Source organism: Capricornis sumatraensis, chromosome 1, assembly GCF_032405125.1.
Source record: "Capricornis sumatraensis isolate serow.1 chromosome 1, serow.2, whole genome shotgun sequence".
Taxonomy (NCBI): Eukaryota; Metazoa; Chordata; class Mammalia; order Artiodactyla; family Bovidae; genus Capricornis; species Capricornis sumatraensis.
In genome coordinates this window covers 202538166-202563898 of record NC_091069.1, presented here as the reverse complement: position 1 = coordinate 202563898, position 25733 = coordinate 202538166, and the positions used below count along the sequence as shown (strand labels likewise).

Below are 25733 nucleotides of genomic sequence, written 5' to 3'. Positions count from 1 at the left end.
CCAAAACTGCATTAAAAACATTAGATGGGCAATAACTCACAGCATCTGTTCACATCTTAACCACAAAAATGACAAACGACTTGAGATAAACAGACAAAGCAAGTCTTACAAGTGTTATTCACAGACTTTTTTTGCTTTTTTTTTTTTGGTGGAATCAAATGGTTGTTTCACATTTCTTGACTTTCGTTTCATTTGGGGGGTGTAACTGCTGAAGGAGATAAGGAATGGTTAACCTACCCACAGACGTGGGCATTTCTCCCCATTGGAGCACCACATCCTTAGTTATCCGGCCGTAGGTGTTTACATACACCCCCTCATCCTCATAGCAAACAAGCATTTCCATTCCATCTGTCTTAGGCAAGATGACAATGGCATGAGGAGTGATATTGCCCTGAATCTGGAAGACAAAGAAAGGCCAGGCATTATTCTTTTTCAAAATGAGACAGTATCTTAACTATCAACTTCTAAGAATTGAAAAAAACAAGTTCTTTCATTTCTCTTTTTCATTTGCACTCTAGAGACTGATGTTTTGCTTTGCTTAATTTAACCACTGACCTGCCAAATACCCTGGTAAATACAAACTTTGGGATGAAGTCAAGAATCCAATTCACCTGTTCCTAAAAGCAACAACTACAACGTCGGAGCACCTGCCTTGTGCCAAGCATGGGCTCTTTACATACGTAACTTCTGGGTCTTAGAACAGCTCTGCACGGTAGGTGTTTCTGTCTACAGGGGAAGTGACTGCATCTCAGAGGGGTTATGTAACTTGACCAAAGCTGTACTAGCATGTGGTGGTAAAATTGGGATTTGCGCATATTCTCATGAACATTGAAAAAAATCTCGTGTTTTCTGTCTACTTTTGAAAAAGATGAGGAAAAGCGCAAACCAGTTGAATATTCGGGAAACAGCCTACATGGGACCAAAAGTTGGGACCAAAATAGGCTGTGAAAATTCCATACAGATTGTTTATCTGGGTGACCAAATTAAAGAGTAATCCAAATTAATGGCTTGTTGAGAAAAAATTTTTAAATTACCATTCATTAAAAAGAATCATACTATTCAAATAAGTGTAGACTGACGTGTATGAAGACAGACATGGGATTGCTGTGACCCCCTGGTGTAGAGTGTCATGGCTGTCCAGTAGGTGCAGGGTGGACATGACCGAGGGGCTGGAGAACGATCATGGGGTGGCTTGGTCCCCTCATAAAAGAGCACGGGTTGCGAGTCCGTGTGCATGTACACACACGTGAGGGAAAGCTGCAACGTGGTAACAAATGATGTGCGTGTGTCATGCACTAAAGTAACTTTTTTCAATTGTTGTGCTTCTGTGGAGTAAAGTCTTTAAACTCTTTAAAAAGCAACAGACTGAATCTCAGACTTTGTTGATGACTAGTTTCTACTGTATGTTAGCCTTGGGACTATATATATATTGGAGACACAATTTACATTGCACTTCTACAATGTGAAACCATGGGCAGCATTTCCCTTAAAAAGTCATGTTTTAGGCAATGTGTCAGGATAGTAATATTAATACTGCAAATTGCAGGACCCTGTGCCATGTTCTTTAGATGCATCACCTCATTTAATGCCAATGAGAACTCTTTGTGATAGGTCCTCTTAGCCCATTTTACAGATGTGAAAGCTGAAGGCCAAAGAGGCTGCCCATTATGTGTCCATTATTGCAAAGTGAATACATGCTAGAGCCAGAGCATGTGCTTGGGGGTGTCTGATTTGACCACATGATATTGCCTTCCATTTGAAGAGAGGAACGAGAGCAGAAAAAGGACCACTGGCCTTCTTCCACATAAAATGAACCAATCTCCTTCACAAAGTAAAAATAGAAGCGCATTTTTACTCTTCCCCTTGCTTTAAAAAAAAAGAATTTGTGCCCTTGAATGAAAACATCATATGTATTTTAATATAAAATCCAAGGAAACAACATGTCCAGTAAATGGCAAATAATTGCTATTACATGTTACTCAGTTTCAAGCAGCTGTAAAAATTAGTTAAATTTACATGTTTTATGTATGAAAAGTATAATCTATTTGGTGAAGGCTAAAAGTCTATCTGCTTTACTGATTAGTAAAAGTTAGCATGACTTTCACCACAAATGTACAAAAACAAATCTCTACATGCAGACTGTCGAACAGAGAGTCTTGACAGTCTGCTTTTGGGAACTTACATGAGATGGTATGTAGATATCATAAGAGTTTCCTGAATCAACATCAATTACATGGAAACCAGTGTGTGAACCAAAAATAACCTTTAATCTTTGACCTTCTTCTACTGTGAGATCAACAAGCAGTGGCTTGTGCTGGAGATCTGCAAAAGACTTTAAAAATCACCCTGTGAGAGTCCACATCATGCAAAGACATTATCATAATGGATTTTTCCTTTAGTTATTTCCTGTGGAAGTTCACGTCTGACTTTTCTTAAATCAAAAAGCTAGGAAATCTTTCTTTCAATTTTAGAGCTAGTCATATTCTGGCTCTAGGAGGAAGAGTCTAGCATCCATTCGTGCCCCTTGCTCTACCCCTTGTCCTCCAGGGAAGAGAAGTTGGTTTACAGTTGTCAATTTTGATAGTGTTATCATATACTAAACATATGGTGCCTGGATACTGCTGTTCTTTCCTGTTTATATCTGGCCTTTTCCCCAAGAAGGTCCGGTCACCTCTCTGGCCCCTCTCCTTCCTGAGTGACAGCCAGGCCCATGCATGGTTACTACCTATTTAGGGACAGCCTGAGGAGGGGGGCAGCTGGGGCCAGTTCTGTGCTAAATGAGCCTGTTCTGAGTTATCATGCCTGCTCTGGTTCTGATTGTCCTGGTGAGTGAGTGCCCATCAGATCAGCACCTTCTCTAAACTTAATGCAGAGATCTGAGACTTGGGTTTGACCAACAGAGAGGGAAGGTTGAGGTGGTACATCTCAAGACGTGTGGCTTACATTGGCTAGCTGAGTTTACCTAGAAAGAAAACAAAGAGCTCCAGCCACAGCTATCAAAGTTCTGTGTGTGAGACTCTGGAGTCTAAGCCCCAGGTAACTGTTCAGTCTCCCCTCCTTTTCCTCTGCCAATATTTCAATGCCACTCTACCTGTACTGGCCTAGAAATCTGGGAGAGAATCTGTGAAACCACAAGTGCCGTGGCCGCTTAACAGACTCCTCCTTCCTTTTTCACTAACATCATTTTCACATATGGGAGGTTTGAGCCAAATCCTCGTGTCCCATAGGAGGGCTCAACCTCCTGCCAGCTCTAGACTTTTCCTATTCAAGTCCTTGCCTTTGCTCATCCTCCTTCCAGGCTGGGCATGGTTTGCTGAACAAAGCATTCTGCCATCAGTTCTGCACTTTGGCTTGTACACTGATGGCAGTAACTTCAGAACTGGAACAGGTCTCGATGGAAAAGCTTTCGCAAAGAGAGATTTTGGCAGAACAGCAGCGCCACTGTAGCTTTCAGGAGTCATGCCAAGTGTTATTCCTAACCTAACGCAGCCCAAAAATTCTTCTCCATAAATGTGGGGTTATGGAGGGGTACCCATTTCCATTGATGAGCCCACCTTCCTGAGCACATCACAAACGAACTCCTCGTGCTGCTAAGAGAGTAAGACAGAACTGGGGTGATTCGGCCCTGAAGAGGGGCTCATAATGTTCCCAGGGCAGCTTCTGCCCTCACATGGCTTAGGTGGCAAGAAATAATACATAAAGGGTCAAAGAAAGACGAGAGTTGTAAAGGTGGGGAGAAAAGTGAGAGCCAAGGAGATATAAAGAGAGAGATGTAGGCAAAGAGAAAGAATGAACAGAAGATAAATTAACACTGGCTATGGGTAGACTGTGTACCTCTGAAAACATCAGACTGCCTGTAAGTCCTGGTCCTTCTAGCATTTGGGGGTCAGCTTTCATGAGCTGGAGTCAATGGGACCAGCATTACTCCATACTACTTCTGTTGATTCTCATGAGTGATCAAGCCAACCACGGTGAGTACCGATTTAGACAAGATGAAAAAATGAAAAAGCAATGAAAATTGAAGGATGCAGAGAATCTAGGCCATTTCCACATGTGACTCTATTCAGTATTCACTTCAATGAAGTCCAATAGCAATGGGGATATATGACCATCAAGTGAGTTTTAGGGACTTTAAACCAAAACGGCTTAAGAGGATTGTAAGATTAACAGACTCAGTTCAAACTTGAGATACAGTGCTGCTGTTGGTCTGCCTTTTTCAGATGAAATATCAGAGTTAGGTGGGGGTATAATGAATTTCATTGTCTAACATTACAATGAATGCTTTGCCTGGTAACCATTCCCCATTAAATGCCACTTAGACGTGATGGTGCATAGACCTGAAATGGAGGAGGAAGGTACACCCAAATTTTAATTTGATTAATTTAATAGCATTTGATAATACCCAGTCTTTACTTCTAGAATAACAAACAAGAGTTCATTCACTTTTAGAAGAGAATTATTCTATATAGAAAACTTGGTACAAGTCTCTGTGTAAGATGGAGCAGTGTTACCTGATAGAAACCTACAGAAACAAGCCCTTGTTAGGTAATTTACATGTCTACTTACCTTAAATGCCATGAACTTATGATACGGTTTAGGAGCCCAAGCATATATCTCCACAGCATTCTTTAAGGCAATCACCAAGAATTTGATCCTTTCATATTTAACTGCAATAGAAACATTACGAGTTAAGTTTATTAATTTAATCCAGTTTCTGTGTTGATGACTGGTTCCCGGTGCCTCAGTGGTAAAGAACCCGCCTGCAGGATTCGATACCTCAGTCTGGAGGATCCGCTGAAGGAAATGGCAACCCACTCCAGTATTCTTGCCTGGAGAATCCCATGGACAGAGGAGCCTGGTGGGCTACAGTCCATGGGTCACAAAGAGTCGGACACAGCTGAGCAGGCACGCACGCAAACACACACATCACTATATATCACCCTAACTGAGAGTAGTGCTCTGGTGTGGGATGTTCTTGAAACTGAAAGTCACTCGGTCATGTCTGACTCTTTGCTTCCCCATGGACTATACAGTCCACAGAATTCTCCAGGCTAGAATATTGGAATGGGTAGCCTTTCCCTTCTCCAGGGGATCTTCCCAACCCAGGGACTGAACCCAGGTCTCCTGCATTGCAGCTCTCCGGTGTGGGATATTCTTACAGGTATGGATTTAACTTCTTTTAGTAAACTTGTCTGCAGAATACCTGGGGCCTTTTGTTTCCTCCTGAAAGCTCTATCTAAAGATGTAACTGGTTAGGACTGCCTCTCTCACCACCAAGTCTAGATGTGAATTACTTATTGTAAGAAGAATCTGTATAAAAATCCTTCATGTTTCCTTGCTCGGCTTTTATGTTCACTCACATGTAAGCAGCTGAGAGCTGGTATGTCAAGATGGCAGAAGAATCAACAAGTGGGTAGAGACAGAATGTCTGCCATTTGCTTATTATTCAAACTTGGATTCCAGTTGTTGGAAATTTAAAAGGGACTAGTGCCCTTAACAAGAGACCCCAGAGAGATACCGCTCCCTTCCTACTATGTGAGGCTGTAACAAAAAGACAGCTTCCTATGACCCAGAAAGCAGGCCCTCACCAGACACTGAATCTGACAGCACTTTGATCTTGAGCTTTTCGGCCTCTAGAGCTTTGAGAAAGAAACTCCTGTTGTTCATAAACCACCCAGCCTGTCATATTCTGTTATAGCATCTTGAACAGACTAAGACAATACACATGGAATTGCTTTAATTCTTTCCTGGCCGCACAGCATCGTATGTGGGATCTGTTTTCCAACCAGGGATGGGACCTGTGCCCCTTGCACTGGAAGGCGGATTCTTTTTAAAAATTTTATTTTTAATCAAAGGATAATTGCTTACAGAATTCTGCTGTTTTCTGCAAATATTAACCTGAATCAGCCATAGGTATATATGTCCCCTCCCTCTGGAACCTCCCTCCTGTCTCCCTCTCCATCCCACTCCTCTAGGTGGATACAGAGCCCCTGTTTGAGTTCCTTGAATCATACAGCAAATTCCCACTGGCTATCTATCTATTTTACACATGGTAATGTAAGTTTCCATGTTACTCTCTCCATACATGTCACCCTCTCCTTCTTCCCCCGCCCACCGTGTCCATCAATCTGTTCTCTATGTCTGTTTCTCCATTGCTGTGGAAGGTGAATTCTTAACTACTGGACCGCCAGGGAAGTCCCAGCAGTTGTTTTATTTTATCTTTTATAAAATGTTTGAACAGTCAGAGTATTCTGTATCCTAAAGAAATTAGCCTAGGATAACTGACCAAATTCTTGCCCTCTGAATTCTTTCTCTAGAGCATACCTCCCCATATTCTGTCTTTAATATATTTTCAACTACTTCCTCTGCAATTCACGTCCGTATTTCTCAATGACATGCTAATAATGTCTTATTTAAGTTTCTTCAGTTGTAGATATTATCTGATATTAGCTACTGACTCTGGAGCATGGAAAGGATCTCGTCTCTTATCACTGCCTCCTCTCTCTAGTTCTCTCTCTCTCTCAAATGTACCCATTTCTTCTTCCCTCACTCCTCCAACACAGTTATAGTTACAACTTTTGGTTCAATATCTTGTGTTAAAATCATTACTGTTCATAGATGAGACATGTGGTATACCCTTATTATAATTCCTTTCTTGTTTTCCCCAATTTTTTTCCACTCCCTATTTTTTATGCATCTATCTCTAAGCACATGGAAATTTTCTGTTAGTGTTATAAATGCCTTTAATACAGTCAAATATGACAGGTAATCTATTAGTAACATTTTTTTTCTTGGAGGTACCTCTTCCTAAACTCTCCATTGTCCCACTCTGCTTGGACTAATTTCTTTCTCTCTCTCTCTCCACACACACACACAAACTGGTTTTGTTTCTCTGGAGAACCTTGGCTAATACAGATGGGTTATAAATTACTAAGTGAAAAAAAATGTTTCCTTTAGAACTTTGAAGGCCTTGCTCCATTGTCTTCTAATCTTCCAGCATTGCTATAAGTCCCAGGCCATCTAATTCTGGGTCTAATTATAAACTGTTTATTTACTTATTATTTATTCATGGTTGCATGGTGCAGCTTGGGATCTTAGTTCTCTGACCAGAGGTCAAAACCAGACCTTTGGCAGTGAGAGCGTGGAGCCCCAACCACTGGACCACCAGGGAATTATTTACTTGTAATTTGAAAGCTTTAAGAGCCTTCTCACTTCCTGGGTACTGAAATCTCATGTTGCTGTGTCTTCTCGTAAGTCTTTTTTCATTCATTTTTCAGTATTTCATTCATTTTCATATACTGGGTACTCAGTGAATCTTTTTATTTGGAGATTTTTGAGGTCTTAATTCTAGAAACTTTTCTTGTATTTTTTCTTTGACGCCTTCTTCCCCTTCCATTTCTTAATTTCTCTTTTTCTTAAAACTTACATAACTTAGATTTTGAACCACTAGGATTGAATCTTTTTTTTTCTTACCCATCCTCTCCTTTTTCTTTTCATTCCACTTCCTAGACATTTCTCATCTTTATTTTCCAAGTCTTTTATAGTACTTTTTATTCTTGCCTATATATTTTAATTTCCAAGGTGTTTTCCTTATTCTCTGAATGACATTCTCCAACCTTGTTTCATCTTTTTAACTTCTTTTAAAAACCCTATTCTTCTTTTATGGAAATGGTATTTCTAATCTCCCTGAAGCGGCAAAATTTGGAGAGCCACGCAGGATAAGAAGGTGTGTGTGTATATCCGTGTGTCCTCACAACTCACTGTTCCCCATCAGGAGGCTGGCTGTGCCCGCCTTCCACCTCCCGCTGCAGTCAGGGAGGGTGCTGCCTGACTGGGCTCTGCAGGATTTGCTGTTCACGAGCTTTTCCAACAATCCTCTCCTTTTTCGTCCCACCCTCACCTCCACCTCAAATACACCTGGGGCCTCAGGTCCCAGGCCTTTCTGGGTTCTGTTGAGTGACTGGGTTGATTTTGATGACTTTCCTGAGAGCAGACTTAGAATTCAGCATTTCCTGATCAGTCAGGTCTATTCCAAGTCATCTAACTACTCCTGTTCAATTTGTTGACATCTCTTGTTATCTGGTTTGTCTTCTTCTGGTCCCTTTGTCCTGTGGGTTGATAGCATTTTTATTCCTTTATTGTCATTTTAATGGGTCTTTGGGAGGGAGTCAAATTGGAGCCTAGGACTTTATTCTGAATGCACTCTTGGAACTTCACCGATCTGACTTTTGGGGAAATAATGCAAGTATATTTAAGGTTCCAGCAGTGTCTTAAACTGGTCACAGATGCATCACCAGTATCTGATAGAAAAAAACTGAATGAAACTTAACTGAATAGTTTGGATTGAGCAAACAATTCCACATCTTGAGACTTACCAACTTTGTAATGTATACAGCCTTCCAAGTCTCCCACAGTGATCCAGCCTTGTTTCTTTTCTACTTCTGGGTCATTGTGTAGTATTCTGTTTCTTAACCATGAAAGATAGTAAACTCGTAACTTATTCTTCTTTCCTGTTAAAATAACAGAGCTTTAATTTCAAGGTCTGGAGACAGCTTTTTCTCTTAATCCTTCCCCATCTCCATTTTATTTTTATTTACAATTGTGTGCATGTGTGAAGGCATAATAACCAGTGTCTCCAGCATCATCAAAGTATTGCATCTGCCAGAACTTATAATTAAAACAGGTTTAAGTGTTTTGGGCAAATAATCATTGTATAATCTGGCCACCTGATGCGAAGTGCCAATTCACTGGAAAAGACCGTGATGCTGGGAAAGACTGAAGGCAAAAGGAGAAGGGGGCAGCAGAGGATGGGATGGTTACACGGCATCACTGACTCAATGGAGGTGAATTTGAGCAAACTCCAGAAGACAGTGGAGGACAGAGGAGGACTGGTGTGCTGCAGTCCATGGGGTCACAAAGCGTCAGACATGACTTAGTGACTGAAGAACAACAACAACTTTTTACTTTCTGGTAGCTTCTTTTTTTTCTTTCACATGAACTCTATTTTTAAATATTTATTTTAAAAAATGAATAGTTGCCAGGTCTTTGGTGTGGGATCTAGTCACCCTGCCAGGGATTGAACCTGGGCCCCCTGCATTGGGAGCACGAAGTCTTAGGCCCTGGACCACCAGGGAAGTTCCTGGTGGTCTCTTATTTGAGCAAGCTACTCTTATTCCCTTCTCCCAATGCAAACGGCAATGTCTGCTCAGTAAGACCTAATTCTGTAGCAGAATAGATGATCAGCATTCCAAAACATTCTAGATCTAATTACATGAAGGAGTGTTGATGGACATTTTAGCATACTCAGGTGTGACTGCCTTTTCCTCATCTTCTACCAAACACACCATATGTTAATGCAGAGCCTCTTACTCGCCTCCTCTCTTACTTTAAAGATGACAGCTGGTCGTAGTTTCATTTTACTAAACAGAAAAAGGCATTGCATAAGGATATGAGAAACAAGTTCAGTGAAGGCAATCTGGGCTCAGAAAATAACCCTGGAAGAATTTATGGTGCTGAGATCCCTGAAAGAAGTACCAAACAGAAATAAGAACCAAACAGAAATAAGAATGGACAAAAAGAGGTGTACTTGTGCAAAAATGTACAAGTTCCCTTTGGGAAATGTTGGTAAAGTGATCCTAGAGTAAAGAATTCTTAGGATGACAAGAAAACACCTTAAAAACATTGAGGTATATACAGGAGCTAAATTTAATCAACCATCTGAGATTATCTAAATACCAGATAAGAAACGGTCCTCTGGGGTGGCTTTTTCTAAGTGATCAGAAATTTACCCACTTCTTGGGTACTTACTTTTCCTTTGATTTCTTGTAAAAAAATATGTTTTGCAGATGTGATATATAACAGAGGAAGAGAATTCATTAAAGCATTGCACACTTCATTTGACAGAAGAATATCTTTATTATTGAAATTGAGGGAACCACTGTGCAGTTATTATTCCTCTTGGTAGCCAAAAGCCTTGAGTATGTGTTGATCACAATAGCCAGGATGGGCAGGAGGTTGGTGCTTTCTCTTCTCTGTGCCAACACAGATCAGAGGGCACTTCAAGAATCTTTGGCTCCTATTTTCATTTTCTTCTTTCCCTACCCATGTGCTTCATGAGAGCAGGGAATAGGTACACTTTTAAAACTGATACATCATATATTGAAGCTTGAACATGAATTTTCTGATATCACTTCCCCTTTTGGTAGGTGTCTGGCAGATGCATGGCTGTAAATTTGATTTGGGGGTATAGCAATCAAGAACTCATTACCCAGACCAAAGGATGGTGTTAGTCCCTCAGTCGTGTCCTACTCTTTGCAATCCCATGGACTGTAGCCTGCCAGGTTCCTCTGTCCATGGGATTTTCCAGGCAAGAATACTGGAGTGGGTTGCCACTGCCTTCTCCAGGGGATCTTCCCAACCCAGGAATTAAACCTGGGTCTCCTGCATTGCAGACAGATTCTTTACCATCTGAGCCACTAGCAAAGCCCAAATAAAGGACTATAGTGAATTAAATGATAATATAGGAAGAATTTACTTGGTTAACGTTTGTTTGGGGAGGATAAAAAGATGAAACTGAGCATCCAGTGGAAAAGTAAAAGACAGAGAGAACCATGGCATCTTGTGAAGGTATCTTCTCAAAATAGAAGCACAGCTTAAGAGCTAAACCCTATTTGAGACTCAACCCACGAGGAACCCAATGTGTCTCTTTGAGAAACAGAGGCTGGTTCTCCAGCTTGGCTGCACAGTGGAGACACGTCAGTAGCCACCAAAGCCTCTGTGACCCGGGCCACATCCTAGACTCTGACCCACTAGTCTGGTGGCATCCTAGATTTTTCACATCTCCTCAGGGGGTTCTAATGTGCAGGGGTACAGTTGGCTTCATACTGGAGGGGATGGGAGGGAGTAAGAGGGGCATTATTTATCAAACTCCTTCAAACACCATCTATAAGGAAAAACTTTCAATAGACAGAGCCTTTCAGGTTACATTTTTAACCTGTGAGTAGTAAGGCCTTCACTATTGTCTCCATATTTTTTATTTCTTTACTTGCTGCGTCGGGTTTTAGTTGCATCATGCGGGATCTTTGGTTGTGGGCCACGGGCTCTCTAGTTGTGGCACGTGGGCTCAGTACTTACAGGACATGGGCTCAGTACTTGCAGCACGTGGGCTCAGTAGTTGTAGCACGTGGGCTTAGTTGCTGCACAGCATATGGGATCTTAGTTCCCTGACCAGGGATTGAAACCTAAATTTCCTGCATTGCAAGATGAATTCTTTTTTCTATTTGTTTTTTCCACATTGATTAATTGTATTATTTTTATTGAAATATAGTTGATTTACAATCTTATATTGGCTTCAGGTGCACAGCATAGAGATTCAGTATTTTTACAGATTGTTTTCCATTAATGCAAGATGAATCCTTAACCACTGGAGCACCAGGGAAGTCCCTGTCTCCATCTTTTTTAAGGCTCTTTGTGTGAACCAGAAAGCTGCAGAGTGTAGCAATAATGATTCCTACAGTCAAATCTCCTTGCAGACACAATCACCTATGGGCCAGCAGCACTAAGTAGAGCATCCATGAACTACAAGCTAAAGCAGTTCTTATAAGAAAAGAGACCAGAGAAATTTCTGCTTACAAAATTTCTCACTCCCAGAAGCCTACATTTTTATATTCTCCTTCTGAGAACAGACAGTGGTGACTGGAGTACAGACACCTTAAAAAGATCCTTGCTGAGTCCCAGTAGAGGTAAAGCCCCATAAGCACACAGCTATCATGTCTCTGTCTGATTCAGATTTCGGGCAGAGGTGAGAGACTTCCCTTGGAAGGTCAGCCTCCAGAGTTAGAAAATACGGGTGATGTCACTCGCTGCACTGTCATAATTCACTATGCCACTTGCTGGTGGGACGAGCAGAGCTTACTATTCCTTCAGAAGCGAGGCAGTCACCTTTCCCACCCATGCAGACCTGGTCACCTCACAACATACCTGATATTGTCACGAGGACATTCAGTCCCTCGAGCACATCCATCTGCTGAAATCGCCTCCGGTTGATCAGATTATAAACTTTGCCTTGCCCACTTCGGTCCAAAAGCATCAGGCCATTTTCAGTTCCCACCAGGAGGTTTACACCTGCAAATTTATGAAGGATCCCAAGACTGACTCTTACAGGCTTTACTCTTCTGTGTCTGGGGTCCCTGTAAAACCTAAGAGCTGTACCTTGTAAATATAAACTAGTGAGCAAGTAGGCATAGCACAGTAGAGAGTGTAGAAGTAGAAGCTCTGAGATAGTAATTAAATCACTGTTGCTCTAGTAATGGAATTAGTTTTCTTTTATAAAGTGCCAGCAGCATTCATTACATGAAGCTGCTCTACTGCCTAGAATAGTGTTCTTGAGAGGAGCCTGAGGCATGGCTGTCATGCCAGCACAATCTGCCTTTATTCCTTTCCTGTGACACCCACCCTTTTCTTGGCTCTCTCAGTAAATCCCACCTTGAGACTTCGCCAAGGTTCACCCCGCTCCTATTCATGCAGTGGTTCCTGGACCTCTCACCTTTCTCATATGCTCACACTGTGGGCACACGGTACGTGAGCATTGAGTGGGAGCTACATCTGCTGTTGGTTTGAGCCCATCCCTGATGTGCGAAAAGATCATTTTGGATCTCCTTCTGTTATCCTGAGTATACCAGTTCTTTCTAAATATAAAATTGCTCTCGATCTTTCTTGAGGCCAAGACAGTCCCAAGTCAGGTCTCTAACACCCACGATTGAATCAACATTCTTCTGATGGTAAGATTCCTCTTCAATCCATTAATGAATGTTACAAGCACCAACTTACCCCACAGAGCTGCACAAAGTATTTCTGAATTGAATCGCTTCTTATATTTTCTGATCTCCGGTGTGTCGCTATGAGGCCGAATGTTGGTTGGGTTTACATTTACCACTGAAATCTTTCTTGCTTCATTTAGTTTGGCCTGTTCTTGCCTAAGAAGTTCGCTAGTAAACAGAGCTTTGAGAAAAAGAATCAAAGATGTCAGTGGCATCTTGAAATATAAACCAATGGAGACATGGAGAAGGGGCTTCAAAACACTAGGATTTTTCCTTGTTTAGTGTGCTTTATAGTAAAGGCAAAGAAATGCTGAAACTATAAATATTTTACACTTTTTTTAGTAGAATCAAGTACAAGTCATTCATAAAAGCAGTATTTTATCTATTAGTAAGACAGGTTTATAGACACGACTTGAGCAGTTGAGGGAATTAATGTTCATCTCATAAAATTAAATATACCATCCCCATCTCCTGTAACATATGCAAGAAAGATTACTTTTTGAAATGCCACGTTATCCATCGACAAACTGGCCTAAGGTGAGTCTGATGATTAGTGAGTTGCAGAATTCTAGAAAGCAAGACTCTCCTCTAAATCAGCCAGACTTCTGCAGTGGGAAGCACACACCTAGAACTCAACACAACTCAACACGCATTTATTAAGTATCTACTGCGTGCACAGCATTGTACCCAGAAACTGCTTTTGAGAAATAGGTGGTGAGTTTGGAGATCTTGGAGGAACAGCTTTTCCCAGGGCCCCTGGATACCTCTGGGTTCCTACCAGAATCAAAACAGAAAAGATGAAAAACAAAACAAAACAAAAAAACAGAACTTTGAGGAATCCTATAAAAAAATTAAAAGTCTTCCTTTTAAGACAGGGCCTAAGCAGTTAATGGCTTAACTACTGAATGAAGAATTAATTTTTTTATCAGGCCATAAGAGAATGGAAAAGCAAGCTGTTTCTAAAACATCGGGGACTTCTAGCTTACCCGCAGCTGATGATTCCTCATCTTCTTCATCTTCATCAGTGGGAGACGTCTGGTATACCCTGGGGTCCACAAAGGGGGTGAAGGAGGCTTTGGTGCTGCTCCCCAGGCCGTACTAGTCAATAAGCAAGAAGATTAAGAAGAGCAGATAGGTAAATACCACAGCAACCAACAACACTAACAATACTCTGCTAGGGCTTTAAAATTACTAAGTGAAAGTGAAAGTCGCTCAGTTGTGTCCAACTCTTTGCAACCCCATCAACTGTATAGTCCAGGCCAGAATACTGGAGTGCTTCACCTTCTCCAGGGGATCTTCCCAACCCAGGGATTGAACCCAGGTCTCCCACATTGCAGGCAGATTCTTTACCAGCTGAGCCACAGGGGAAGCTTACTCAAGACTCTTCAAACTATCCAACTGTATATACTCTAACCACCAAGTCAAAGTGTGTGCTTCTTTCTCTAGCTTCTCCTGGTATTGGTTCCTCACTGAGCGCTAGATCTTGGTAGGAGTTCGTGAATCATCAGACTGCAAGAGCTGCAGTGAGCAAATGACATTATGTGCCACATGTAGTACCTGGTAAGATGGCTGTGGAGACAGAGAGATTATCACTCTCTCAAGTAAAAGCAACCTCCCACTGACTAAGTAGTCTTAAGAAAAGTAGACAAATTGGCAACGAGTTAAGTAAGCATGTAAACATAGCAGCACTTCTTCCCGGACATTGAGCCACTCGACTCCCTCCTGGCCCATTTGAGGCCTTTCATGCTCCCTGGTGATGCAGGTGGACTGGTGTTGACTCAAGAAGTCTTAAAATCTGCAATTCAGAGACAATTTCTTCCAGGGAATAAAGATTTTTTTCCTTCTCATGATGGTTTCCTTAAAACAACTCATATTTATATGCTCTCTCTAGAGTCCTCATGAAGATACTAGGTTTGCAGGCACCTCGACAGCCTACTTAAAAAATAAACTGAAGGGTCTGGACTGCACTGTTTAACTATGAAACCAGAACTAGACTAGGAAACACTAAACTTTCAAGGTTTCACATCACGATATTCTACATTTGACTTTTGCCAAAGGAGTTTCAATAACCATCTCCTTGTTTTGTCTATTATTGTCAAATCCTTTTAATATCACCAACAGATTTCCCTTTCTTGTGTGATTTGGAGTCTAGGAAGATGAATACTTTGAGAATGTATTTATTTTTATTTTTTATAAGCAAATCACTTCAATCTTATTTCATCTGCTGCTGCTGCTAAGTCATTTCAGTCATGTCCGACTCTGTGAGACCCCATAGACGGCAGCCCACCAGGTTCCCCCATCCCTGGGATTCTCCAGGCAAGAACACTGGAGTGGGTTGCCATTTCCTTCTCCAATGCATGAAAGTGAAAAGTGAAAGTGAAGTCGTTCAGTTGTGTCCGACTCTTCGTGACCCCATGGACTGCAGCCCATCAGGCTCCTCTAATTAATGTAAATATGAATCTCAACCATGAACATAAGAAGCATCTTTTTGAGGGATAAATGCCTTTTAAGTTTTCAGTTTTTAAAAAGGTTTTATGGAAAAATAAAACCTGTATCCCAAAACCCCTAAACATATAAAGAGAAAACCACAAAAGCCTAATCTGATTCAAGATTTCCCCTTCACATTATGAATCAAAACCATTTCATCCTTCACAAGGTAGGATTCCCCTTCCCAAACAGAGCACTTTCACAGACATCCTCTCCTTCAATCTTTAGAAGTCTGTGAAGGAGGTGTGGCAAGTACCAACACTGCCACTTAGAGTTGGGAAAGCAGCAGAATTTTAAGCAGAGTCCAACCACAAAGAATCCTCCTTGGTACCCAAAGAGGTATTCAGATAGGAAACACCTGTCCACAGTGCATGAAGCTGCAATATTAATAGAATGCTCTGTGTTCTTTTCCCTGCAACAAATAAAGTTCATCTGCTCTATAACTTTTGAATCCAAATGGGTGCATTATAAAACTCAGCATGTAGACAACATCAAAAAGTGCATAGTCTATATAAATACATGTAGAGTCTATGGTGATTCACAGGACTATTCATTCATGAAACATGGCCAAGCACCATGACCTCACCCAACCTGCTTGGTCAAGGACATGCACAAGCACTGCCCAACAGACTGCTTTTACTTTGGCTTTTTCCCCAGACTCCTTTCTGCGCAGGAAAGATAATATCCCATCTCTCCCTTCCTTGTGCGATTTGGAGTTTAGGAAGATGAACCCTTTGAGAATGCATCTACTTTTCATAAACATCATTTCAACCTTATTTCATCTAAGTCAAATTTAGTTTGACTAAGTTAATGTAAATATGAACCTCAGTTATTGGCCTTGGAATCTCTACAGGCTGAAGTTTTCATCCCTAGCCTGAGAGACGTGCTTAGTCACTCAGTCATGTCTGACTCTTTGCGACCCTATGGACTGCAGCCCGCCAGGTTCCTCTGTCCACGGGATTTCTCCAGGCAAGAGTACTGGAGTGGGTTGCCATGTCCTCCTCCAGGGGATCTTCCCAACCCAAGGATTGAACCCAGGTCTCCCGCACTGCAGTAGATTCTTTACCAGCTGAGCCACCAGGGACACGCAAGAATATTGGAGTGAATAGCCTATCCCTTCTCCAGGGGACCTTCCTGACCCAGGAATCAAACCAGGGTCTCCTGCACTGCAGGTGGATTCTTTACCAGCTGAGCGACAAGAGGTCCCAGTTCTGGTCCCAGGTCTGTCACAAACCAGCTGTGTGCCTTGGGCAAGGTACTTAATCTCTATGAGCCTCAGTATTCTCATCTGTAAAAACAGGTATTGGTTCAGCTGCTACCTGTGAACTTTTCACTGCTCTGCTCTAACACTGCCTCCATTTGAGTATATGCATAAGTAGTTATGTGTGTTCAGTCGCTCGGTCATGTCCAAATGTTTGTGATCCCATGCTCTGTAGCCTGCCAAGCTCCTCTGTCTATGGAGATTCTCTAGGCAAGAATACTGGAGTGGCTAGCCATTCCCTTCTCCAGGGGATCTTCCCGACTCAGGAATCGAACCTGGGTCTCCTGCATTGGCAGGTGGATTCTTTGTCATTGCACCACCTGGGAAGCTTGCAGAGCCCAACCAAACAGGTTTCTGGGAGCTTGTCAAAACCTCCTCCTTGAGGAGACCAGGGTCTCGGAATCTCCAAATGAGAACAGAGCTGTTGTGGCTCCTACCCAGCACCTACTTCAGTCCCGGCGTCCATTTCCTGGGGGTGGGTGGAGACGCGCCCCAGGCCCTCGGTGGGGGTCCCCGCAGGGGAATGGCTCTGCTGTACCAGGTCCGGGAGGTTGATGTGGCCGGCAAAGCCATTGCTGTCACTGTGGCCAGGTCGCTTCTTCTCTCCGGACGGCTGGGGGGCACACAACACACACAGAGTGGCGTCAGCCCTCACACAGCACAGGCACGGTGGCCTGCAGGCCGTCCCACCGGGCTGCGGGGAGGCACTCAGGCTTCAGTTTCATCCAAGAGAAAGGTTAGGGTTGCTACTGCTTAGTACACGGACTGACCCTAGGGCATTATACTCCTGCACGAGGGGCAGTCAGGGGCACATGTGATGTGGGGGTGCCCTGTGGGAAGACAGTAACACCACAGGCGAACTGTGGAGCGGGGCTTGGCGGGGACCGCACATGATGCTCCTCTTCTGCAGTGCGTCTGTGTGTGCACACCAGGCCACATCACGAGGTTACAATGACATAAATAAAAAACAGTAACATGACCTAAAACATCTCTGAAGAGAAGCAGTATTCTGAGATAACATTAACAATCCATGCCTAGGATACTCCAAGAAAATGCAGAAATGATTCCCAACTCACAGGGTTCTTGGTCAGCTGTGAGGTCAAACCAACGATTAACTCATCATAGCTGATGGGAGTGACAAAGAAAACATGGAAGTAACCTAAAGATAATTTGAAAATAAGGCTTTACATCCACTATCACTAATGTTGAATCTCTTAGTAAGCAACTATGGTGCCTTGTGCCAGGAACTGGTTAAAAAAAAAAGAAATCAACTCTCAGATGTAGAAAACAAACTTATGGTTACCAGGGGAAAAGATGGGGGAGGGGTAATTGAGAGATTGAGAATGACATTTACACATGACTTTATATAGAATACGTAAGTAATAGTGACCTACTGTATAGCACAGGGAACTCTACTCAATACTCTGTAATGGCCTAAATGGGAAGAATCTGAAGAAAAAAAGGGTGGATATATGTATATGTGTAACTGATCCACTCTGCTACACACCTGAAACTAACACAACACAGTAGATCAACTATGCTCCAATGCAACTTTCCAGAAACATGAAGTCATCATGACCAGCACTGCATCTGAAGTACTGTTTATAGCACCCACTCCGCCCACAAGTATTATCTCATTTATTAACTGCAGTTCAGAGATGTTAAGTAACAGTCCAAGATCACACAGCCCAAGATGATGAAGGCAGCAGGGCCTGGCCATATGTTGGCTTTGGCTGGATGCCCCTGCCAGCTCTGGACTGGGCAAGCACCAGTCAGGCCCTTGAGGAATCTGTGCTCCAAGAAAAGTCTTCCTCAAAGGTCTGGGAACGAAGGAGTGACTCTGGGCCACTAAGTTATCAGCTGGGTCAGTCCTCCGGCAGGGGCCCAATCTTCCCCACTAAGACCTGGGAGATCCCTCCCATTTCTGGTTAGGTCCTTGTACCACTCCCCCACTGCCCCCCCCACCCTCCCAGCCTACCTGTCTCCTCTCTCCCCCTTCCCAGGACAGCTGGGAAAGAGTGTGCTGACTCAGCATAAATGCAGTCCTGAAGGGAAGGGTGGCCTGTAGTTTCACCTTTTCAATGTCCTTTAAAGGTACTTTATAATATATATACTATGTTAGTGCCAAAGGGCAAATGCGTGGTTTATAAATAAATAAATACACTGTATTATGTGGCATTCCCTGGATGTCTTACTGACAGGGCTGCATCACTTAACAGGTTGGAAATCATTGCCCTGGAGGGCAAAGCCTCCTCCCAAAAATTTTAGAAAAGAAACAGAGTTGCAAGGAAATTCTGCTCCCAGAAAGCCAGGGCCCACACTGTAGTCCTGTCCAGGACTGTACTTCCTAACTTAACATTTATGTGGCTGGCTCACTGAGGTTTCTTATAGGAAACCTAATTTGAGTAATGATTCCTTTCTTTGACTTTTCTGTTTTTCATTCATTTGACCAAAATTTCTGAGCATCCACTTAGTGTGGAGCATTTTGCTGAACATGAAGACTTGATGAGGAGCATGGCAGGTACCCTCCCTGCCTTGTTTGGGCCTGGCATGGGCAAGGGTTGGTGTTCCTTCTTTCCGGAGCCTGTCCCGGTCTTGCAATAAAAGCTCTGCACCTGCTTCTGGCTGAAGTGAAAGGAGGCCCTTTTGGGGGAAGACGAAAGACTCCCAAGTTCCTCAATGGGTGCATGTAATTGATGTCACCAGGAAGCTTGAGAAATAACTGGAAAGCCTTAGTGTCCTCCGTGTCTCTTGGCACAGTGCTCCTGGCCCATGACTGATCAGGAGAGGGGCATTTTCTGGATTCATTTTGTCACAGTGCTCATCTGAACATCTCATCTGTTAAATGACATTTAAGAGGTTCAGTCCTAATTTACTTTATCATCTCCTATGTGTCCTGGGCAGCTCCTCCGTCCTGCTAACTTCTGCTGGAATATTGAAAAGCTTTCCACCATTTTCCCCACAACTTCCAAGTAGCATAAATCACGCACTGTTTCTTTAGAGTTTTGTGGTCTCTCTTGGATCAGCAGCATTCCGTCTCAAGCCAAAACTCAATGTAGACATACTGGTTATAAAAGAAAGAGTGGAAGAGTCTCACAGGGGAAATGGTACAGACACTTAGAAGCCTGAAGGGATTCAGCGGTGACCCCTGAGTTTTCCCACTTCTGAGTCATCACCCTTTTGTGCGTTCAACCAGCACCCTCTTAGAATTAAACACCTTCTGTGTGCCACACATTCTGCTGGGAACATGAAGAGAAATGACCAGCAGCTCTGTCCTTTAGGATTTCATTAAAAGAGTCCCAACTAACTCTTCATGAGCTCACTAGTGCCATGGGGTGGGCATTGGAGTGTTCTGAGTATCCCTATATGCCAGGTACTTTTCTAAACACTTTAGGTTCGTATCCTTACAGTACCACCAGGAGCTAGTTTCCATTATCACCGTTTTACAGATGGAAAAACTTCAGTGTAAAGAATTCAATTAATTTGCCCTGAGTGACATGGGCTGTAAGTGGTGAAATCCGGGTGTTGCGGCAGAGCCTGGGTGCTCTGGCCACTGCTGTCCTGGGTGGCTCTGCTCTTGGCCACAGCTGATCGATTGGACCAGGACACTTGAGCTAACTACAACTAGACTCCCATTGGAATTTCCAGTTAGTCTGAGAGATACCAGTCAGTCTCTGTTGGGCAGCTGAACTGGGATGTAATGAACACCTTGCAATGTTGGTGGGGGGGGCGCGGTGGGGAGAGGTCAGAGCACAAGGCTGCAGAAGAGAAACCTGGTATGTGGAGAGAGAGAACAAAGGAGAAAGCAGAGGGGACAGAGATAAGGATAAAAAGAGCCAGGTGGCAAGAGGGCCGGAGACCAGCCCATGAGAAGCTGCTGAGCACCTAATCCCTTTGCAGTTTCTGATTCTAACTCTACTGAGGGTCCCAACACATCCTCTGCTTTTGATTCCTTCTAGGCAATGCCTCTGAATCCTTATTCCCCAATCGTTGATACCTGCTCAGCCTTTATTTTCCTTTTTAAAATTTATTTTATATATTTGGCTGTGCCTGGTCTTAGTTGCAGCACTCAGGATTTTTCGCTGTGGTGTGCAACTTGTCCTTGGGGCATATGGGATCTAGTTCTCTGACTGGGGATCAAACCTGGACCCCGTGTGCTGGGAGTGCAGAGTCTTAGCTACCGGACCTGCAGGGAAGTCCCCTGCCTTGTTTTCTTAAGCTGTTGTAAGTGGATTCTTTTTTTTTTTTTTTTCTATTACTTATAACCCAAACAGTTTCATGGGTAAGCCAGTATCCTGGTTCAGGGCATGAACAGACCCTGGAGAGATACCATCTGGGTAATGAGGAAGGTACTGTGGACAGAGGCCCATGGAGAAGCTTCCAGGGGGAAGGGAAGCTGAGCCAGACCCCAGGGGTCTTTGGGGTGAACAGTGGGCTGTGAATAAGAATAGCTCTTTTCAGCAGTTGGTCCCCCGTGGACAAAGTGGCAGATGACAGATGGTGTGGTGGTGTTCTAGAAAGTGAGTAAAGAAAGGTCCTATGGGGTCGTAGGCAAGGGAAAGGTAGACCTGCGAGGCAGGGGTCTGTGCTGCAAGGGGGATTTGTGTCTCTGACAGGGCCATGGAGGGGGGAGCCAGTGCATTCCTAAAGAACCATTTCATCCACTCTTATGAGAAAGATGAGCTGAGTGATTCTCTTTAAAAAATATATATATTTTTGACCTTGCTGGGTCTTCTGTGCTGTGCGGGGTTTTTTCTAGTTACGGAGAGTGGGCCTCTCTCTAGTTGAGATATGCAGGCTTCTCATTGCAGTGGCTTCTCTTGCTGCAGAGCATGGGATCTAGGGCATCTGGGCTGAGCAGTTTCAGCTCAAGGGCTCTAGAGCATAGACTTAGTAGTTGTGGCACACGGGCTTAGTTGCCCTGTGGCATGTGGCATCCTCCCAGACCAGGGGTCGAACCTGTGCCCCCTGCATTGACAGGTGGATTCTTAACCACTAGACCACTAGGGAAGTCTGAGTTGAGTTATTCCCCTTGATGTTCATCTTATGGAACTGAACCATTAAGAGTTTCTACTTTCTTATTCTCTCGGTCACACTTTAATTTGTACTTATCTTTTTAATACACACATTTTAAATGTGTTGTTATTTTAAAACAGGTTGTTATTTTAAAAGCCTGTGTTTGGAAAGAGTAGAATTTAGAAACCGAGAGGACAAAACAAATTATAGGGTCCTCAATAGATCAAACTTATATACGACGCTGGTGAACGCAATTTTCAAGGTGACTGGCTGCGGTCGTAGTGTTGGAATGCTTTAAATATTACAGAGTCATTTGATTGGTGACTGAGCTCAAAATGTGGCTCCAAATAACCATGTCATGGTATTGACTTTGTCCTAAAGGTTCCAGCAAATCTGAAACCACATTAGAAATGGGAGTCCTTTAATTTGGAGTCAGAGAGTAACTCATTCCAGAACATTTCCCCTTATGTTTTCCCCGGTGACGGGGTCTAGTGAGAGAAGCCCTCTACACTTCCACTGAAATTATCCATTTACCACGCAGGGAGATTTATATGCCAGCATGACACAATGTCAACTTCAGCAGCCAAGTCCATTTTTCATTCCAGGCTTCCGTGAAAGGGCTCTTTAAAGTCTACTTGAAATATTCGGCAAGGCCAAATGAAATTCCAGAAATCTGCTTTGTGAACTAGTCTTCCAGTTATAGCTTTACTGCTCATCATTATTTCAAAGGCCTTAGTCATCCTAAAACTACAGTTCCTTTCTTTCTTACAAAAATGAGATGCCCTTTGCCTTTTTGGAGAGCAAAGCTTGCGGTTAGTGTTTTCTAATCAATCCCAGCAAAGGAAGGGGAATGACAGATGATATATGCTAATGTTTCAGAAAGGAAGAGTGGGAATTGATAGCAAGTAAAAGGAGAGCCTGAGCCTGTGGGGAGAGAGAAATAAAACAGGTAACATTTAGTGGATGCTTCTAGGCAATTAGTTTGACTTCACATTCCAGGATGTCAGGCTCTAGGTGAGTGATCACACCATCGTGATTATCTGGGTCGTGAAGATCTCTTTTGTACAGTTCTTCTGTGTATTCTTGCCACCTCTTCTTAATATCTTCTGCTTCTGTTAGATCTAGACCATTTCTGTGCTTTATCGAGCCCATCTTTGCATGAAATGTTCCCTTGGTATCTCTTAATTTTCTTGAAGAGATCTCTAGTCTTTCCCATTCTGTTCTTTTCCTCTATTTCTTTGCATTGATCGCTGAGGAAGGCTTTTTTTAATCTCTCCTTGCTCTTCTTTGGAACTCTGCATTCAGATGCTTATATCTTTCCCTTTCTCCTTTGCCTTTTGCTTCTCTTCTTTTCACAGCTATTTGTAAGGCCTCCCGAGACAGCCATTTTGCTTTTTTGCATTTCTTTTCCATGGGGATGAAAGATGAAGTTGTGAAAGTGCTGCACTCAATATGCCAGCAAATTTGGAAAACTCAGCAGTGGCCACAGGACTGGAAAAGGTCAGTTTTCATTCCAATGCCAAAGAAAGGCAATGCCAAAGAATGCTCAAACTACCGCACAGTTGCACTCATCTCACACGCTAGTAAAGTCATGCTCAAAATTCTCCAAGCCAGGCTTCAACAATACGTGAACTGTGAACTTCCTGATGTTCAAGCTGATTTTAGAAAAGGCAGAGGAACCGGAGATCAAATTGCCAACATCCTCTGGATCATGGAAAAAGCAAGAGAGTTCCAGAAAAACACCTATTTCTGCTTTATTACCAAAGCCTTTGACTGTGTGGATCACAAGAAACTGGAAAATTCTGAAAGAGATGGGAATACCAGACCACCTGACCTGCCTCTTGAGAAACCTATATGCAGGTCAGGAAGCAACAGTTAGAACTGGACATGGAACAACAGACAGGTTCCAAATAGGACAAGGAGTATGTCAAGGCTGTATGTTGTCACCCTGCTTATTTAACTTATAAGAAGAGTACATCATGAGAAACACTGGGCTGGAAGAAGCACAAGCTGGAATCAAGATTGCCAGGAGAAATAATAACCTCAGATATGCAGATGACACCACCCTTATGGCAGAAAGTGAAGAGCAACTAAAAAGCCTCTTGATGAAAGTGAAAGAGGAGAGTGAAAAAGTTGGCTTAAAGCTCAACATTCAGAAAACAAAGATCATGGCATCTGGTCCCATCACTTCATGGGAAATAGATGGGGAAACAGTAGAAACAGTGTCAGACTTTATTTTTGGGGGCTCCAAAATCACTGCAGATGGTGACCGCAGCCATGAAATTAAAAGACGCTTACTCCTTGGAAGGAAAGTTATGACCAACCTAGATAGCATATTCAAAAGCAGAGATATTACTTTGCCAACAAAGGTCCGTCTAGTCAAGGCTATGGTTTTTCCTGTGGTCATGTATGGATGTGAGAGTTGGACTGTGAAGAAAGCTGAGCGCCGAAGAATTGATGCTTTTGAACTGTGGTGTTGGAGAAGACTCTTGAGAGTCCCATGGACTGCCAGGAGATCCAACTGCAAGGAGTCCATTCTAAAGGAGATCAGTCCTGGTGTTCTTTGGAAGGAATGATGCTGGAGCTGAAACTCCAATACTTTGGCCACCTCATGCGAACAGTTGACTCATTGGAAAAGACTCTGATGCTGTGGGAGGGATTGGGGGCAGGAGGAGAAGGGGACAACAGAGGATGAGATGGCTGCATGGCATCACTGACGGGATGGACCTGAGTCTGAGTGAACTCCAGGAGTTGGTGATGGACAGGGAGGCCTGGCGTGCTGTGATTAATGGGGTCGCCAACAGTCGGACACGACTGAGCGACTGAACTGAACTGAGGCAATTAGCTCATTGAGTCCTCCCAATCATCTTGTGAGTCATTTACTATTATTTATGAAATTTTATAGATGACAAAACGGCTGCAGGGAGAGGTCAAGTAACTTTCCCCAGCGTCATCAGCCACTAATTTCCTTCTAAGAAAAGACCTGCTGATAAACTCACACAGTGATGATGGAGTGAAAAATGAGAAAAGATGGATTCTAACGTGTCCAGGCCTTTCTGGTCAGGACAGATACAATGGGAAAGCACTGCATGCTGGAGGGGCAGGTGAAAGGAAATGTGTGCCCCTGCCCTCCAAAATGATGTTCCTAGAGTTTAAAAAAACAAAATTACTCCAAATGCTAAGGTGCATTTTTTTTTTTTTTTTACGTACATCTCGTTATCTCTTTGTTCTTTCACCTGGACAGCTTAACAGTCTTTAATGTTCGTTTAACTGGATAAGATGATATCACCATTTTTGGAACCAGAGAACATTTTCTACATAAAATGCACAAGGATAAAACCTGGAGTGGGATGAAGGAGGCACAGCAAGGCCACTGATGGTATCTGAATAGACTATTTGTTTCTGTTTTCCTGTGCTAGGAAACATCTGGGTTTCCAGTTTTATATCCTTAGGCTCAAATGCTATATTCTAATTTGCATAGCTTCCACTGAAGAATCTGGACTAACGTGATTAAGTCACACTGCAAAAGCTCGGAAGGATGTGGGGAAGAAGGTGGACAATTAAAATCACCCAACCATTTAGAAACATGGGCCCTTCTCCCTCCCCCACCCTTCATTCCCTAAAATACATGCTGTAAGCATCCTCTGTGAAAGCTCTAATATAAAAACCAATTAAGAAATACACTTCTATACAGTTTTTATACCAACTTACTTCTCTTATCATCAAGGTTCCTTCTCTTGAAATACTGCTGCCGAAAGTATCCGCGTGAGAGGTCTCCAGTCCGTGTGTGCTGACCATTCCCACATTGTACTGCTCAGCACTCCCGGGGGCTCCTGTGGGTCTGAAATAGGAGGAAACAGTATTCATGACAGTGTATGCTTGAGAGTCTCTTGGACAGCAAGGAGATCAAACCAGTCAATCTTAAAGGAAATCAACCCTGAATATTCATTGGAAGGACTGATGCTGAAGCTCTAATGCTTTGGCTACCTGATGTGAAGAGCCAACTCATTGGAAAAGACCTTGATGCTGGGAAAGATTGAAGGCAGGAGGAGAAGGGGATGACAGAGGATGAGATGGCTGGATGGCATCACCGACTCAATGGACATGAGTTTGAGCAAACTCCAGGAGATAGTGAAGGACAGGGAAGCCTG

The 25733-nt window shown here is 43.1% G+C and overlaps 1 protein-coding gene across 1 annotated transcript in view; it reads right to left on the bottom strand.

The window, feature by feature from the left end:
- Nucleotides 1–25733, bottom strand: part of TNIK (TRAF2 and NCK interacting kinase) — a 396524-nt gene that overhangs the window by 3241 nt on the left and 367550 nt on the right. The window contains exons 22-30 of the mRNA XM_068983499.1: nucleotides 25294–25423; nucleotides 17015–17179; nucleotides 13805–13916; nucleotides 12829–12999; nucleotides 11980–12123; nucleotides 8376–8510; nucleotides 4567–4667; nucleotides 2183–2332; nucleotides 238–397 (exon numbers count right to left, since the gene is read on the bottom strand). Coding sequence (XP_068839600.1) covers nucleotides 238–397; nucleotides 2183–2332; nucleotides 4567–4667; nucleotides 8376–8510; nucleotides 11980–12123; nucleotides 12829–12999; nucleotides 13805–13916; nucleotides 17015–17179; nucleotides 25294–25423 — 1268 coding nt within the window. The remainder of the gene's footprint in view (nucleotides 1–237; nucleotides 398–2182; nucleotides 2333–4566; nucleotides 4668–8375; nucleotides 8511–11979; nucleotides 12124–12828; nucleotides 13000–13804; nucleotides 13917–17014; nucleotides 17180–25293; nucleotides 25424–25733) is intronic.